Source organism: Sorex araneus, chromosome 4, assembly GCF_027595985.1.
Source record: "Sorex araneus isolate mSorAra2 chromosome 4, mSorAra2.pri, whole genome shotgun sequence".
Classification (NCBI taxonomy): Eukaryota; Metazoa; Chordata; class Mammalia; order Eulipotyphla; family Soricidae; genus Sorex; species Sorex araneus.
In genome coordinates this window covers 174,039,385-174,057,277 of record NC_073305.1, presented here as the reverse complement: position 1 = coordinate 174,057,277, position 17,893 = coordinate 174,039,385, and the positions used below count along the sequence as shown (strand labels likewise).

The 17,893-nt window shown below is 39.3% G+C and overlaps 1 protein-coding gene across 4 annotated transcripts in view; it reads right to left on the bottom strand.

Moving 5' to 3' along the window:
* STXBP5 (syntaxin binding protein 5) overlaps nucleotides 1-17,893 on the bottom strand; it is a 189,587-nt gene that overhangs the window by 58,787 nt on the left and 112,907 nt on the right. For 2 of the 4 annotated variants that reach the window (XM_055134182.1, XM_055134184.1), the window contains exons 15-19: nucleotides 17,605-17,825; nucleotides 16,433-16,611; nucleotides 9,943-10,068; nucleotides 7,417-7,568; nucleotides 562-624 (exon numbers count right to left, since the gene is read on the bottom strand). In XM_055134182.1, coding sequence (XP_054990157.1) covers nucleotides 562-624; nucleotides 7,417-7,568; nucleotides 9,943-10,068; nucleotides 16,433-16,611; nucleotides 17,605-17,825 — 741 coding nt within the window. Of the gene's footprint in view, nucleotides 1-561; nucleotides 628-7,416; nucleotides 7,569-9,942; nucleotides 10,069-16,432; nucleotides 16,612-17,604; nucleotides 17,826-17,893 lie in introns of all 4 variants that reach the window. The other 2 variants (XM_055134181.1, XM_055134183.1) reach the window with 1 other exon arrangement.

Genomic DNA, 17,893 nt, shown 5'->3' with positions numbered 1-17,893 from the left:
TTCAATCTGCTAAAAAATAATAAATTTAGGATCCTTTCAGCCTTAAACAGACTCCAAAGACAGTCAAAAGCAACGATCCTTTGAAATATTTTTATGTAGCTCATATGAAGTATTTATGGACAAGAAAAGAGACCATGTTTGAGATATTTTTTAAAAATTCCATTAGTTACTCCTTGATCAAAATCAAATCGAAGTCATCAACAATTAACCTTATATCTACAGTCACCGTGAGGTTGTCAAGTATTGACAGTATAAAGATTAGGAAGCTTTTTTATGAGACGATGGTGGCATGGCTAAAACAATGGTAGATAACTCTATGTCTGATCCAGTGGTTTCCCCTCCACCCCCCATATAAATACTAGGAAACAACGTTCACAGCTGTAAGGTTTTTAAACAGGTAAAAAGCAGTGGATATTTACTTCCCTTAATTCAATATATAGTTGTCCAAAAATAAAGCACGTGACAGACATTTCCTACACAGGATATTTTAAATGAGTATCTGGAAATGCCATATGGGGTTTTGTAGGGTCATAATCACTAACGAAACAAGAGACAAGTTACCAGAAGTTGGAGATTTGCAGCGATCCTCTGGGACTACAGCCCCTTCACTGATATCACACAGACCTGCTGGAAAAGACAAAAGCAAAAGCCGGTCACAACACAAAATCAAGTAGCTTCGTGTCCCACTTAGAGCACCCTTTTACCTCTCGATTTAAAAACAGAGCAGATTATCACGCTGCATGGCACTGATATTGGAATCCCTAAGAGGCAATTCGCTATTACTCAAAAACATCAGAAATATGTTAAATCAGTCATTTGAGAGGGTGAGGAAGGGCAGGGTTAAAGGCACTTGCCCTGTATCAGCTGATCCCAGTTTGATCCCTGATCCCCCTGAGCACTGCAGGGTATACACCAACACTTTTCCACACCACCCTGAGAAGCAGGGATTTAAGTAAATGTGATGATGTATTTCTTCTTGTATATCTCAGGGACAATACCAGGCAATAAGTAGTTGGCGATTTTTATGCCATTAAAAACACCAACTACACTGATTTCGCCTAGGTAGGTCTCAAATAACTCACTCAAATATTCTGAATATCAAGTAGACATTTTGTGACACCGATTCTGCACATTCCATTTATTATATATTACTTATAGTGCCGGGCTGTAGCAATAGCACAGTGGGTAAGGCATTTGCCATGCACTCAGATGAACCATGTTCGATTCCCGTGTCCATCCCTCTTGGCTACTGAGAGTATTTCGTATGCACAGCAGAGCCTGGCAAGCTCCCCATGGTGTATCTGATATGCCAAGAACAGTAACAAGTCTCACAATGGAGACAATACTGGTACCCGCTTGAGCAATCAATGTGCAATGGGATGACAGTGATTTATAGTGATTTTACTTATAGTGCTGTATCTCTTAAAATTGTATCAGCAACACTAAAGAGCTCTAAAATAATTTTTTCATAGATATTAATACTTTTTATAAAATAAATCTAATTGATGCCCTGGTTTCTTAGGTATTTTATGCTTCAGACTGAAACTAAAAAAAAAAAATAAGTCAAAATGCAAAGTAAAAAATCCGACAGTCTTCTGACTAGCTGGACAAGAGACAATAAGTTATATCTCTAGCACTCAAAAGAAGTTGGGTATCACGTTGGTATAGCCAGCACTGTTTTTATATCCCTTCAGTAAAAGTCATGCTATTGCAATCTTGAGTTACTAAGAAAGCTTTTATAGTCATATTTCAGAGAACACTGAGTATGAAACCGTTTCCAGAAAACTAATAAGAAGTTTTTCCTATGCTGAACTATATATATTATTGTCTTCATTGGATATAAAGTCTGTGTTTTTCCTTTTTAATTTCCATAGTACAATGTGCCCAGTACTTAATACAAATGGCCAATTTTGACAAGTCTTTGGCATTTTTGTCAGCTGCTACCAACTATTGTAAAAATGTGTACGATGGTATAATTCTCATTTTTTCTAATAGTATGAGAAGAAGGAATTAGGAAACCAGATTAAAGGGAGGGATGAAAATGAATTTATTTAGATGTTGACTTGATGAAGTAGCTAAAACTCTTTTAGCTAAAACTAATACTTTCCATTTCACACAGGGAAATGCCCAAGCCAACCTAATGGTGTATGGAAACATCTGGCATAGACTCTGGCATGTATCTGAGTCCAGCCGTATTTCCTCTTCATCCACCTCCCACCCCACTTCACTTTCTCCGCTCCAGTCTCACTTCTCACTATACTTTAAGCTCACTAAATATGCTGTTTCAAAGACCTAACATTTGTTCTTCTCTTACCTTTCTATAGGCATCAATTTAACATTCTTATAAGCTTTACTCAAAAGTACCTTGATAGACCACTTAAAATACAATATCCCTATTACTGATATTTAAAAATTCCCTTCATTTTTTATTTAACACTATTATGCTATTTATTACTATTATCTTTGTATTTTTTTTTGGCTGGAGCGATAGCACAGTAGGTAGGGCGTTTGCCTTGCATGCGGCCAACCTGGGTTTGATTCCTCCATCCCTCTTGGAGCCCAAGCTACTGAGAGTATCTCGCCTGCTACGGCAGAGCCAGGCAAGCTACCCGTGGCATATTCAATATGCCAAAAACAGTAACAAGAAGTCTCACAATGGAGATGTTACTGGTGCCCACACAAGCAAATCGATGAACAATGGGATGACTGTGCTACTGTGCTGTGCTATCATTTTTTTTAGTAGAATGTGAGTTCTATGAAAACTGATTTGGTAGGAACTCGAGTATTTGTAAAACTGAATGGACATTCATGAAAGAATGCTACAGCATAAATTTTAATACATCCTTTTATTGTTATATTCCTTTCACCAAATATTCATAAAATTAGTTATCTAGTATTTGCCCGTGTGTATCTCAGCCCAATTAGCTAGCAAGTAATGATCAATATTATTAGTACTAGTTGTGTACCTACTACTTATCTAAATACGTGACTCATCTAATGCCCATTGCAGCAAAAGAGGAAGATTTTCTCAATTTTCTCAAATTTTCCTCAATTTTCAGAAGAAAGTGAACAACTGAGATTTCAGTTATTTTAGTCAATGAAAAGCTAGTAGGTCTAAAGATAGTCAACTTCACATTCGTTATCACTGATACTGTACAAGTCAAAAGTTACTGTTTACATTTAGGAAAAAATCATTTTTTGTTTTAGTAACTGTTTTCAAAATGAGGAGGAAGCATAATATAAAAACTGACAATATCCCATAAATATCACATTAGTATATACGACATCTGTAACACATTATTGATATGCAAAACTTGTTACCACTAGCAAAAAACCCACATGAACACTAAGCTTGTTCCAGTCAGAAGGTGGGTCGCTTCATTAATAATGAAGCTAACTTCATGGGGGAAGAGCACTCACCTTTTAGATATTAGGACGCTACATGCTATCTTCCCTCCTTTCACTCACATTAAAGAGAGCTGAGGCTTAACCAAGATCTGCCTGAATTAAAGACTCAGAACATGTCCACATGAATGAATATTCATGTAAACATCTACAAAGCCAGTTTTCTGTTCATTATAGATGTAATCAATCTTTATAATCTCATCACCCATTTAAAAATTGTTTTTTGGTTTGGGACCCAGCAATACTCAGGGAATCACACCTGCTGGGTCTTGGGGGACCAGATGTGGTGCTGGAGAGAGAACTCAGGTCAGCTGCGTGCAAGGCAAGCATCTAATCTGCTAGCAATATTTCTCTGGCCTGGAGATCTAAACATTATCACTGGCAAACTTCATTTCCTTTAAGTTCATGACTTCTATTAATAAATTCCCTTACGGAATTTTACTATTACATCAGAATGCTGTAGTTACCCCTTTAGTAGGGACAATTTTGATAAGCAACTCTTTATTTTCAACTATTCAAACGGAATATTTAGATTATTTAGTAAATATACAACAAAAAATACCACATATCAACATAATACTAATTGATAGTATCAAAATTAATTGAAAGTCACATACTGACTCACTAAATATGATAGTTTACTCTAGGGTATGGAAAATGTTATCTACCAAACGTAAAATGTTTAATTTGGAGCTTACCATTGTTACTGCTTAATTCTCTTATTTCTAGTATCACAGTACAAAAACAGCCATAAATAACATAAGCAAGTAAGCCTGGCACTGTTTGAACTGAGAAGTATTTGCAAAAAAAATTTATGCATTTCTGGTATAATCAACCTCGCCCTTCAAATTTATCTAAGAATTTAAAGGTCACTTTGATCTGTCTGGTGTCATGGAAAAATAACAAAGTTATTCAGTCCAGCTACCCGTGGTATATTCGATATGCCAAAAACAGTAACAACAAGTCTCACAATGGAGACGTTACTGGTGACCACTGGAGCAAATCAATGCTCAACGGGATGACAGTGACAGTAAAAGTTTGTTTTTAATTATCATAACAAATCATTCCTTAAGTGAAATTAATTCTCAACTATTTTCAGTATAATTAAACATGTTTTACTCTATTTTCCTTTTTTTTTTGAGAAATCAACCTTAATTGGACAAAATACTAATTTGAAAAACACTTTCCATCCATCCATGATTGCACCCCTTACTTCTTATACAGTGTGTATCACACACAGACACAAAAGTTTCAAATTGTACTACTAGCTCAATAATGATTTCTTTTTTAGTGTTACTGAAAACAGTTAAGGTTAGAAAGTAGCTGCAATTGAACAGTGAAAAATAATGTCCCTTTTAGAGCAAGCGAGCCGGCTTAAGAGGCTAAGCGCACGCTCTGCAGGAGGAAGGTCCAGGCTTAACCGCCCACCCAGCGCCCCCACCAACATTCCCATCCCTACACTGCATGCTTTGGGGGGCTTATTACTACGTTCAAAAATAGAAATTTGCCTACTTTTATTTGTCACTACGAGGAAGAAAACATATCACATCTCACTCTTACCAAACTCAAACTTTTAGCAGAAAACAAAGCAGAAATGGTTCATCATTACTTGTCCCTGTCAGTTTCAATTTTATTACAAAACACTACATTTTTTTTCCAGATTCTTTAGTCAATCGCTCAACTGCATGTTAATAAAGCTACAAAAATACTAAACATAAAATAGTAGTGTTTTATATTATGAATAACTGCATAACACCTGATTCTTCATGAAAATATATTAGCATTCTCCATTCAAATAAAATTTTCTCTATTCAAATAGATTTACTTAAAAAGCAAAAGAACAATGTAATGGTAAATAGGTTACCTATAAAAACATACTATAAAATATAAGAGACTACTACTATGCTGATCAATGCAAATAAAGATTTTTATTACAAATTGGTTCATATTTACTTTAGTATTTCCAACAGAAACAATATTTCTGTTATGTTGATAATAAAGAATAAAGGTGAACATATTCTTTATTCTTAAACATATTTTAATAAATGCATATTATATATCAAAATATATTTAAAATACAGAAACTAGAATTTCCAAATTATACGTCAAACAGTTATAAATATTGCCCTAGTGATGCCCGAGCACCACAGGATGTGACTCTGGCTCCCCTAGAAACTCTGGGTAGGACCCCACAACAATGCCCGTGACAATGAAATAAAACGGAAACAATAATTCTTACTCTCCTGGTAAAATTGGTCTCTATTTTACCAGGAGAGTAAGATAAATTTAGATATCTGGTCTCCAGCAATTTATATATACTACAATGAGGAATTGAGGACAGAGAGCAATGAACTAATTTTAGAAGGCATAAGAGCAGTACCAGAGTTTTCTTTATTTTGTAAAGTTGTTGCAAGTATTTGCTTCCCCCCATTCCAAATGACTACGTTTCTATCAAAACCACATTTTAGCTTTCTAACTCAAAAGAAACTGAATTGGAAAATAAGTACTTTAATGCCTCTTTCCATATATAGGTTATCAGATCAATTTAAGTAGCACATGTATTATTTTAGATATGGAATATTTATAAGATCTTTTAAAACCAAATAAGAAAACACACACTTTTATAGACAACAAAGATGACATTCCTGACGCAGAATAAATAACTTACTTAAAAAAGAAGAATGAAGCTTTTTCATGAATTCAGAATGTAAGCTAGAAAGGCCGCACATGCAAGAACTCACATTCAGCAAACCTTAAGGAAGCAATGAAAAGCCAGAGAGAAATAAAAGACAGACACTAGACTGGTACGACTGGGACAACAATTGTATCACAGGATAAAATCAAAATATTCACACACATACATAGGAACACAACAGGATAGAAAACAATAGTCGGCCACCAAGCTGGTGTGATTGTATATTATTACTATACCGTAATTCTCATCTTTTCTCATGAATTGCCAAATAAGTGATATTAGCTAATTCTGGATTGCCAGAAATGAAATTTAAAATCTCAGGGACAATTTTAATTCATATGCATTGAATTAGGAAGCATAAACCAGAAGTTCCCAGAAATTCCCAGGGACCCACTGCCGACGGCATTGTGGAAAGGAGCTCAGTCTTCCCAGGATAGGGCAGCTCAGTCTGTGTCAGCTGGGTAGGTGATGGGGACCCTGGGTACCACAGGTCAGTTATTGTTGGGACTTTGGTAATCAGACATCAGATACACTTGCTGGATGTGCCACAAAATTTAAAAGAATGAAAAAAAGGGGGAAAATGGTATAAATCACTAACTATACGGCATTTTATACGATACTACTGTTGAAATTAGGAGCAATTATCTTACAAAAGAATATTATAAAGAGAATACTTTTTATTGTCGCAGGGCACACCCAACTATATGCTCAGGGCTTTCTAGCTCTGTGCTCAGGGATCGCTCCAGGCCAGGCTCAGGGGACCATCAGGAATGTCAAGGATTGAACTGGGGTCAGCATCTGCAAGGCAAATGCCCCATCCGCAATATTATCTCTTGGCTCTATAAAGAAAATTCTTAATGATTTGAGTTTGCATTGTACCTGAGGGAACTATAATTCCTTAAAATTCAAATTCATTTTTACATCTACACTTTATATGGAAATTTATTACTTTGAATTAAATAACTGAAACAATGAATTACTGGTCTTCAGTATCAAACAATCAAAGGGATATATCTCTTGCACTAATGGGAGAAACTTTCAAAAAGCTGACATCATCCTATTTCCAATGTTACTTAAAATCCTAAAGTATAAAAACAGAAGGAAAAACTTAACAATCTAAGACAAAGATTGATGAATTTTCACTAGTTTTTTATTATATATATATCCACATAATACATATACACACGCATAAGCGCGTGCATGCACACACACATACACACACGTACACACGCATGCACGCACACACTAAACCAGAGAAGCTATTTACATTAGTTATAGACAGAATGAACTGAACATTTTTTATTTATTTTTTTTACCTCCAGAAGGCTGTCGAGATTTCCGAGGGGACCGAGGTTCTCTCCGATACGGATCATTGGAGCCATATAACTCGATAGTGCCCAGATTGAGCAGCACAGCTTTCTGGAGGTAGTCCACGAGAGCGATGCCGTTACAGTTGCCAAAAACTACCCTGAAAACGATAAAGAACAAATAATTTAGCACGAATAATTACAAGGAAATGTGCTGCAATGCATAAAGCCAAAGGAGGATGGATCTTTCCAACAATTCTTCTTCTAAGCAAGTGAGTGTCACAGGAGCGGAGACAGAAGCCGCACAGCCCGTATCGAGGGAGTGCGCAGATCTTCGGAGACAAGGACTACACGTCAATATCCTACAAAGCCCTTCGGAATGGAGCCAACACACCAGCAGTGTTACTAGGCAATCTGACATTTCTTTCCTTCCTGTCCCTCTCTCCTTTCTCCTCTTTCTTTCCTCCCCCCCCCCATTCTCTTCCCCTCCCCTCTCTCCTCTCCTCTCTTTCGTCTCCTCTCTCCTCGCCCCACCCCACTTCTCTAGTTAAACAGAGACGAACACTTTGGGAAATTTTTTAATGATCCCTGCAGTCAACAATAAAACAGCAGAAAGCGTAATTTTAAAAACTTATTATTCTCCTATTTTTTAATCGAATCACCATGAATTGCAAAGTTTCCATGACTGACTTTCAGACAGAATGTTCAAGTACCAATTTCTTCACCATGTCCCCTCTCCTCCAGCCATGCTCCTGTTTCCCTCCTGTGTCCCATCCTGCTTCTACGGTAGGCACATTTTTAGTTTTCCTTTTTTGCCTTTTAAAGCACTGTGGTTTCGAAACACAGTTGCTGAGAGGGCATCATGCATATCACTTTTCCTCATTTTGATACCCGGCTCTCACCCAGATGGACCACTTCACTCTGTCATTTTCTAGTGGTCCTTTCCCTGCTCTTCCTGCACTGGGGCAAACTTCCTTCAAAAAAGGACCAGTTCTCTTTACTGTTTCCATTGTCATTGGGCAGTGGCAATTCCCCTACTTTATTTCTTTCTATTCTGGAAATGAATGAAATCCTTGTGTCTTTCTCTCTGCCCCATTCCACTCCAAAAAATTATACCCCCTGGATCCATGCACATATTAGCAAATTTCATGACTTCATCTTATCTAATGGCTGCATAGTATTCCACTGTATATATGTACCATGGCTTTTTTTTATCCAGTTCTCTATTCTTGGGCACTTGGGTTATTTCCACATTTTGCCTCACGTGAATAGTAGAGCAATAAGAGAGGAGTGAAAACATCTTTTCTGCACTTTGTTTTTTTTTTTGGGCACTTAGGGTATATTCCCAGGAGTGGAGTTGCTAGGTCATATGGAAGCTCAATTCTTTTTTTGAGTAATGTCCACATTGTTTCCCCAAATGTCTGGACTAGTCAGCATTCCCACCAGCACTGCATGAGGATGCCTCCTTGTTCACATCCTCCCCGACACCAGTTGTTCTCCGTGATGAGTGGTGACGTTTGCTTCAAAAAAGATGCCTGGTAATCTCTTATACAAGGACTTAATGGCTCTAGGGTGAGATACAACGACCTTCACACATTTTCCTCTAAGGAAACTTTCTGGGATTATTTTTAACACATTATTCATAAGCCATAAAAAATAAATATTTAGGAACTGTTTTGGGGGCAAGTTTGGGTGGTGGTGGGAAAATTTGAAATAATGGTCTTGGGAAGGTGTTATGGTGGTGGGATTGGTGTTGGAATATTGAATGTAATAAATTATTGTGAAAAACTGTACAAAAATAAAATTGAGGAGAGAAATAAAAGATGTCTGGGTGGATTTATGTTTTTTCAACTTTAAGAGCCTGAAAATAATTGGCAGTAGCTCTTCTTTAAAGGTCTGAAAGAACTCACTAGTGATTCCATCTGGGCCTGGGCTTTTGTTCTGGGAGACTTTGCATTTTAATTCCTTGTTGAGTTTTCCCTGTTGGTTTACTTTATGGTTATAAACAGCAAAATATTAAGAGGGATAAAGATTTGTGTTCTTCCATCATAAGGCAGCAAAGAAATGATACCAAGGGAGACCGACCTTTCTGAGTCTACCTCTCACACAGTAATGTTTTTTTTAATTACCTATATTTTGCAGTGTAAGGGGATGAACTAAGGTTCTCATATAGGTAAGGAATACATGCTACCACTAACCCATGCCAACAGGTTCAAAGTGCTAAACTGTAGAAATAAAACTTTTAAGTTTAACATGTTATAAGAGAAAGTATATATAATATTATGTCCTTGACTTTAAAATTTATCTGAAATAATTAATTGGCCCATGAAATATTTAACTTTATATCAGGATGCAGTATAAATATACCCAGAGTAAATTATTCAGAACAGAATTATGTCCCAAATAAACACTGAATATGGTATGAAATTAAATTTATGCAACCACATTTTAAGTGATGCTACATAATAACAGGATCCTTTTGCCTACTTTTAAGAAGTATGGGACATTTGGGAGAGAATCACAAATTGTACTTACAGCCCATAGGAAGAATTGACGGCCAGGCTGGTGATCTGCTGTGGTGGCTCTCCACTCACCCACACCAACTGAATCACTAGTTCTGTCTGATAACCCGGAGACTGTTTAAGTGGTGAACTTCTGACTCTATTTAAAAAAAAAAAAAGAAAAGAAAAATGAACATGTCATCTTTTCACTCATCTTCAATTATCTTGTTGCCATTACAATAATAGTCATACCTCACTAAAAATAATTTTGCATCCAAAATTGTGTGATATATAAATATAAAAATCAGAACCCTCTGGAAACAAACATGCAATCAGGTTCAAGACAAAATATAAACATGTTCAACCAAAGGAGAAAAATCTTAAGTTTTACTTCTAGCGGGGATGGAGGACAAAGAGGAAAAAGAAGAGGTGGATGGGAAGGGGTTGGGGAAAATAAAAAGAACCAGCGGCCTAGGACTTCACAAGAGGGAAAAAAGCAGACAGAAGGAAAAAGTGCATAATACTGGGGGGAGGGGGCCTCAGGGAGGGGACACGTGCCTGGAACAGTCACGGTGTTGGCGTGGCTCCCCGAGCACCACATGCCACAGAAGGTGCCCGGCATCACAGTGCCGGGACCACCCCGTGCTTCCGGGGCCAGCATCACTGCGAGTACCACTACCAACAAATATTAGCTAAAGCAAGTGAAGAGAAATTTCTTTGTATAAACACTTCACAAAAACAAAATCTACTTTGAGGGAGCCCAGAACGTGGTTCATGTGGATGTCAGAGAATTTGCCACGAGTGTGCCAGGCCCCGATTTCAGTTCCAGAACAAAAGTGGTCCTTCTCAAGCCCCGGGAACAGCTCTCCGGCTGGGAACGGCCCGAGCGCTACAAGCCTGTCACCTCCTCTTTGCCCGCCCTCCCCCCAAAAAAATCTAACCGGAGTTGACAGATTATTTATTGCACAGTCTTTCCCTGTAACTGCTGAACTATGCTTTAAAAAATACTGCTTTTACAAAAAAGCAAACAAGATAACGGAGCAGAAAACCTGTATTAGTAAATGTGTCAGTATGATCAGAGTAGAACGTATATAGTAAGTAACACTGACAATTCAGAATAAAAAGGCAGGCCAGAGTAATACTCTGGGAGGTCTTGCTGCAAATGCCGGCAGAAGGAACTCTGAACTTCTGAAGCTGGAGATCGAGCCTGGCTCTGCCACTCAGCAGCTGTCTTCTGGTCTACATTCTGGAAATATCACCACCTAGCTACTGTCTGAGGGCTTGGGAGTACCAATGAAAGTGCTTTTGGGGGGACTGGAGAGAAAGTACAGAGGGGAAAGCTTTGTGTTCCATGCAGCAGACACCAGTTTGATTCTTGGCACTGCAGAAGCACCGCCGTGATCTCAGGTGAAACCCTGAGCCCAGGCCAAGGAGTAAGCCCTGAGCGACACCAGGTAGGGCCCCAAGCACTGCCCCCTCAACCGCAGTGCTGGGTTAATGGCCAAATGATGTGAAAGAGTAATACTTTAAAGGCATAAAAAGGTTGATTAAAAGAACACAAGAGGTAGAATGAGATCATTAAGAAGTTCCTGTGACACTTCTAACTGAAACAGAAAAACATTTACTTATGAAGAATCAAAGATGGAAAGTTCTACGAAAGGAGAAATCTGACAGTGACTTCAAAGACTTGAGGACACAAAGGCCTCAACATTTACTGAATAACTAATCTTGGAGCTCATTAGAAATAAAGGGGAGAAGGAGACAGTAATTCTAAGTTTAAAAAAACAAAAACAAAAAAAGGTGGTCAAGCCTGGAGTGACAGTGCCTCAGGCATGACGCTTTCCCTGCACAAAGCCAACCCAGGCTCGATCCCCAGCACTATGGTCCCCCAAGCTGCCAGGAGTGATCCCTGAGCACAGAGTCAGGAGTAATCCCAGGGCATAGTCAGTTGTGCCCCACCCCCACCCCAAAGAAGAAGTATGTCAAGATAAAGAACTGGTTCCATACAGTTCTGAAAGCTACAGGCACCTCTACGCTCACTGTAACACTACTTCCAATGGCCACGATGTGTTCTGGAAGCCAGTAACAGAAAGGGTGAAAGAAGCTGTGGGATAGATACACAATGGAATACTGTCGGCTCTACGGAAAGATGGTGAGGGGCTGGCGAGATTGGACAGTGCCTCGCACATCACCAACCCAGGTTCCATGCCCAGCGCCCATATGGTCCCCGGGTATTACTGAGAGTCTCTCTATGTACAGAGCCAGGAGTAAGCCCTGAGCACAAGTGGGTGTTGTTCCCCGCAAACAAACAAAGAAGAAAAGAAAAAAGAAAAGAAAAGAAAAGAAAAGAAAAGAAAAGAAAAGAAAAGAAAAGAAAAGAAAAAAAAGAAAAGAAAAGAAAAAACAATAAAGGACAAGGAGGAAATCTAGACCTTCGCTGCAACTGGAATGAGACAGGAGGGTGTCACACTAAGTGGAATGGGTGAGCAGAAGGATAGAGGGACAGAAACACAAGATACTCTCACTCCTCTGTGGTATGTGCAGAAACGAAGCAAGGGTTCTACAGTGTCCGATGAAAACCAAGCCCTGAACTCTGACAGCAGGACTGATGTGACCAGGCTAGGGGGAGGAAGGAGGAGGCTGGGGTCAGAAGGCATAAGGTGGCCTGAAGTGGCACAGGGAACATTGGGGGTTGGGAACATTGGTGGCGGTGTATAGTAACACTGTAGCCCAAAACACAAACATCAAAGACATATTACCTCAATCACAATAACATAAAATTAAAAATATTCTTCTTATCAAACTCACAAGACTTTTGAAAAAAAAGTGTGTTGGTAATCCATACCACATTGGAAAAGATGGATAACTTTTCAAGAGAATAATCATATAAAAAAATTTTTTTTTTCTTTTTGGGTCACACCCGGCGATGCTCAGGGGTTACTCCTGGCTCTGCACTTAGGAATTACTCCTAGCGGTGCTCAGGGGACCATATGGGAATCGAACCCGGGTCGGCTGCGTGCAAGGCAAACGCCCTACCCACTGTGCTAGTGCTCTAGCCCCTGAAAAATATTTTTTTAACAGACTCATAAGACTAAAAAACATTCTGTGTCTGCTAATCCATAGCACATCTGAGGAGATGGCTAAGTTTCCAAGTGAACTACTCAACTACTCAAATCCCACCTCCATGGAAAGACCACAAGGAATTTTATTAGTCACTTTTATTACTATAAGCATATGAGTAGAGGGAATAAAGGACCTATTTAAGAGCATGAGACTTTCTAAGAAATAATTACTTAGCTATACTACCAGTTCTAAGTGTACCAGTAAACTTGAAATGAATTCGGAACAGAAATATTTTTAAGGGAGCAGTTTTATCTTTGTGGCGACTTTCACTCTTCAAAGAAGACAAGCCTACCGTGACTTTTTTTTATTCCAGACTCTGTCTGATCCATCCAAAGCCTGGTTACTTCAGACGGTCCTGCGGCTCTCGCCTGCACTGAGGCCGTATGAAAGAAGGGCCGAGGATGGCTCCGCATGGAATCCCCTGACCTCGAACTCCGACGTCAGTCACGGACTCAGTTACTACTTCTAGGGAAGAAGGCCGTAACGCCTGACCTCTCGCTGACTGGTGTTCCAGGCTCACTCTCGGTAAGAAAAGAATCACAGTGCCGCCTCCACCAGAGAGAGGGCCAGCAGGAACCCCGCGGGGCGGGACTGCTGCCCGAACTCAATTAGAGGCGCTTCTGCCTCGCCAGGGTCAACAGCAGTAGATTACAACCTCATGCCCGGCTGTGCGGGACTTTGAACCCGCGCCGGGCAACACCCACTGATGAGCTGCGGGAGTGCATCTCGGAGGCAGAAATAAAGGCAAAGTGGCATTTCATCTCCCCCAGACGCAGCCTCTGCTGGCAGGGCCTCCGGAGTGCGAGCGCGCTATTTTCTATCCACCCTCCTTCTGGCACATTTAATATACGTTTCAAGATTAGATCCTCCAAGGAGGAACATGCATTTCAGGATAATTTTAGACGCGCATATAAGGGCCCGTTTAAGTCTTAAGAGGCAAAGACAAATCAGTCCAGAAATTCTTATCTTTAGTATAAAAAAAAAACAAACAAAGTTCTTCAAACAAAAATAAGTAGCCAAGATCTGCTGTAAACTGTCAACCGGTGAAGAATTAGGAAATACAGCTAGAAGTTTCTAGATCTCTGCGTAGGTTTTTTGGACTATTTTGAGGGGAGGCAGGGGTAGGGGGCACATTCTGATGGTGCTTAAGGGATATTCCTGGTTCTGTGCTCTGAGGTCTCTCCAGGCAATGCGCTAAGGATGGAACCTGGGCCCCCCATATGTGAAGCAGTGCTCAGCCCACAGTGCTCTCTCTGGTCCTTATGTACACCACAGTTTTATGAAGTTGTCATTTTAATGGCTTTCCTATTTGCAAATTAATCTGTCTCCTTTCTAAAGATAAGGGATTAAGCCTTCATTAAAAATCTTCCTAATCTGCACATATACTATTGGAGAGGGTAACCCTGGTGGAACTCAGGGTTTACTCCTAGTTTTGTGCTCAATGGCCATACCTAGAAGTGGTCAAGGAACTGTATTTAGTGCCAGGGATCGAACCCAGGTCAGCTGTGTGCAAAGGCCAGGTGTCACACCCACCGTACTACCTCTCTGACCTTTGTACAAAGTGTTTTTAATATCAAAATATGTTTGGAAGCTTTGGAGTTTCAAAATGATGTTTTTAGATTAAAAAAAAAAAAAAACCTTGCCAGCGCTGGAGCAATAGTACAGAGGGTAGGGCGTTTGCCTTGCACGCGGCCGACCCAGGTTTGATTCCCAGCATCCCATATGGTCCCCCGAGCACCGCCAGCAGTAATTCCTGAGTGTATGAGCCAGGAGTAACCCCTGTGTGTGTGTTGCCAGGTGTGACCCCAAGAAAGAAAAAAAAAAAAGAAAAACCTTGCCAAAACACAAATGATTTGAATAAAATGTAAAATGTTACTGGTGAAAGAAATCATTTTAAAGCATTTTTTGGAAGCAATTATGCACAAAATTATCTTGCAAAAAACAATCTTAGTGTTAGGCTGGAACAAAAGTACAGCAGGTTGTGCACGAGGCCAACCCAGGTTTAAGCCCTGGCGCCCCACATGGTCCCTTGAGCACTGCCAGGAGTGATCCCTGAGCACAGAGCCAGGAGTTAATCCTGAGCACAGAGCCAGGAGTTAATCCTGAGCACAGCCAGGTACGGCCCAAAAACAAACAAGCAAGCATCTCAGTTTTAATTTTTTATTTTAACCTGATTTGGAGACAAGAGAGAGGAAAAAAAGGAGGGAGGCAGAGACTTGAGAGGAGAGTATAAGTGATGGAGAGAGAAGAGGGGAAAAGCAAAAGAAACCTGGTACATCAGACAGAACAGCTGCTTCCGCTTAGGAAGATGGGTCAGATGGAGTTTCTCTTCCTTGATACCATCAACATTTTAAGCTTTGCATGGGGACTGTGCTGGGAACTGTGTGATATGGACCATCATCCCTGTTCCCTACACAGTAAAAGCCAGGAGCAAACTACTGTGATTACTAAAGTGTGTCAGATAAATTATGAGGCAAAAAGTCATTTCCATTTGAGAGGCAGCAGAAATATACATTCTCAAATATGTGTACGTCCACTCAAATATTCTAAGTCCACACTTTTGAACTACTGGATATTAAAAAAAAATATTAAGCAACCTTATCTTTAAGATGAATGCACTTTCTATTCTAAGACATCCTCTACAACTGTCAAACTCTTAACCAATAGGAGAGATTGTAGAAAATCTGAAGCAAAACAGTACAAAATTTGGTTCTTAGGAAAATTTTCTTATCACCCTCCCTAACTTCAACCTACTACAGTCTGGAGTTTTCCCCCACAGTTACACTGAATCTCTCTGATACAGTTCCATAACCACTCCTCAGTTCATGGTGAAACTGACATCTTTGTAACTGCAGTACAACTTTCCCCCTGGTGTTAAAAATCGACCACTCAATAATAAAATTAAGTAAAGAAGAAAAATAAACTTAATTTGCTTTATATGAAGTATTCAAATCTGGTATGCTGCAATAACAGTATTTAAATAGATGGATTCATGCTAGAGAACATTCATAAAAGGACTAGAAAATATTAATTATAAAATTACTGAATCCCTGAAAACAAACCAAAAAACCCCAAATTTTCAGAGTAGTAGAAAGCAGTTTAAACATGTTTCATTCACATGTAAAGTCAGACTAAAACAGAACAATGGACTTCGAAGAAAATCTGTGTTCCAGGGATATTCTGATGTTGAACTTTATTATTTTAAGCAGGTAACAATATAAAATCGGACTTCTCTTGATGCCACAGTAGAAATAGCTGGCTTTATTAACCACAGCAACACTTAAGTGATCCTATACCATTTTCCCCTAATACTAGAAATTTTTATCATGGTTTTTCAAATGCTTATGCTGATCTGAATAAAATGTCAAGATCCCAAACACCTGGAGTTTTTGATCGCTTACCTTAGACAAGGGACGTTGTCGCGATGCCCGTCAGATGAACTGCTACTGGTAGACGGGTGAGACTGAGGAGGCGGGGGCTGAGGGTTGGAACCACTGACCGGAGTTGGCAGAGGCGGTGCCTGCTCACTCTCGGGGGTCTCCACATCATTGATTTCATATAACAATCGAACCTCAAGCATCTGTTACAAAGACAGTTGTTACTCCGAGTTGTTATTGCTCCACATAGACATATAACACACATATGCTTCAGTAGAAAGAATGTTTCTAATCATAGAACTTTAGAAAAAGTTCTCATAAGATAGAGCCAAGGAGGGTGGGGAAGAAAATGTTTCTGGCACAGTTTTTAGAATGCGCATCCATGTGTCTATAAAACTACACACATACATCACTGTCACTGTCATTCCGCTGCTCATCGATTTGCTCGAGCGGACATCAGTAATGTCTCCATTGTGAGACTTTTTGTTATTGTTTTTGGCATTTTGAATATGCCACAGGTAGCTTGCCAGGCTCTGCCGTGTGTGTGAGACACTCTCAGTAGCTTGCCAGGCTCTCCAAGAGGGGCAGAGGAATCGAACCCAGGTCGGCTGAGTGCAAGGCTAATGCCCAACCCGCTGCACTATTGCTCCAGCCCATTGCAACTATTATGAAAAACTAAATATTTAATTCCAGAGTATCCACTATTTCATTCAAAGTAGTATTCAACTACTTCCTAGACATCTTTGCCCTAGTGAAAAAATTAGTTCTGAATATGTTGGACTTGATATTTAGAAGAAATTTACAGTCTTTTACTTAGGACCCAAGACGTTTGAAAATCAAATAATTACACAAAAGAAATCAGAAACAGAGGTATCTCATTCGTACACACATACATACTTGAGCTTATTTTAAGATTTATGGAATACTTGTTCATATCACATACGGCATGCCCATGCTTATATTAAGCTTCCATAATGGAAACATACAACATGGTCAAGGATTTAAATTTAGCTCAATACAAAGACATGCATAAAAATAAGTCACTTTGATAGTGAGGTGTTTTAAAATTTCCCTGAAAAACACTGAGGTGTTTTCAAAATTTCGGAACAGAACTCATTTCAAACTGTTTTCTAAAATAATTCACACTCTTTGAAATGTTGGGATATCGAACACCAAAGTTATTTAAGAATTATTACCGGAATGACTTCTGTGATCACTTCCTGTTTGCTAAACTTGTAAATGATGACATGAGCGGAAACCCCGGCTATACACAGCATCCTACTCTCGGGACACCAGGAGATGATCTGAATGGCATACGGATCCTCATCCACAATGTCTGTGTTGGGCCTGTCATCTTTATTTCTTGACTTCTCAAATACTTTAGATGTCTTTAGTTTATATAATACTTGTAGAGTTACTAGAAGAAAAATGTTAGATACTTTAATACAAGGTAAAAGTCAATATTAAACAGTAATACTCTGTAAG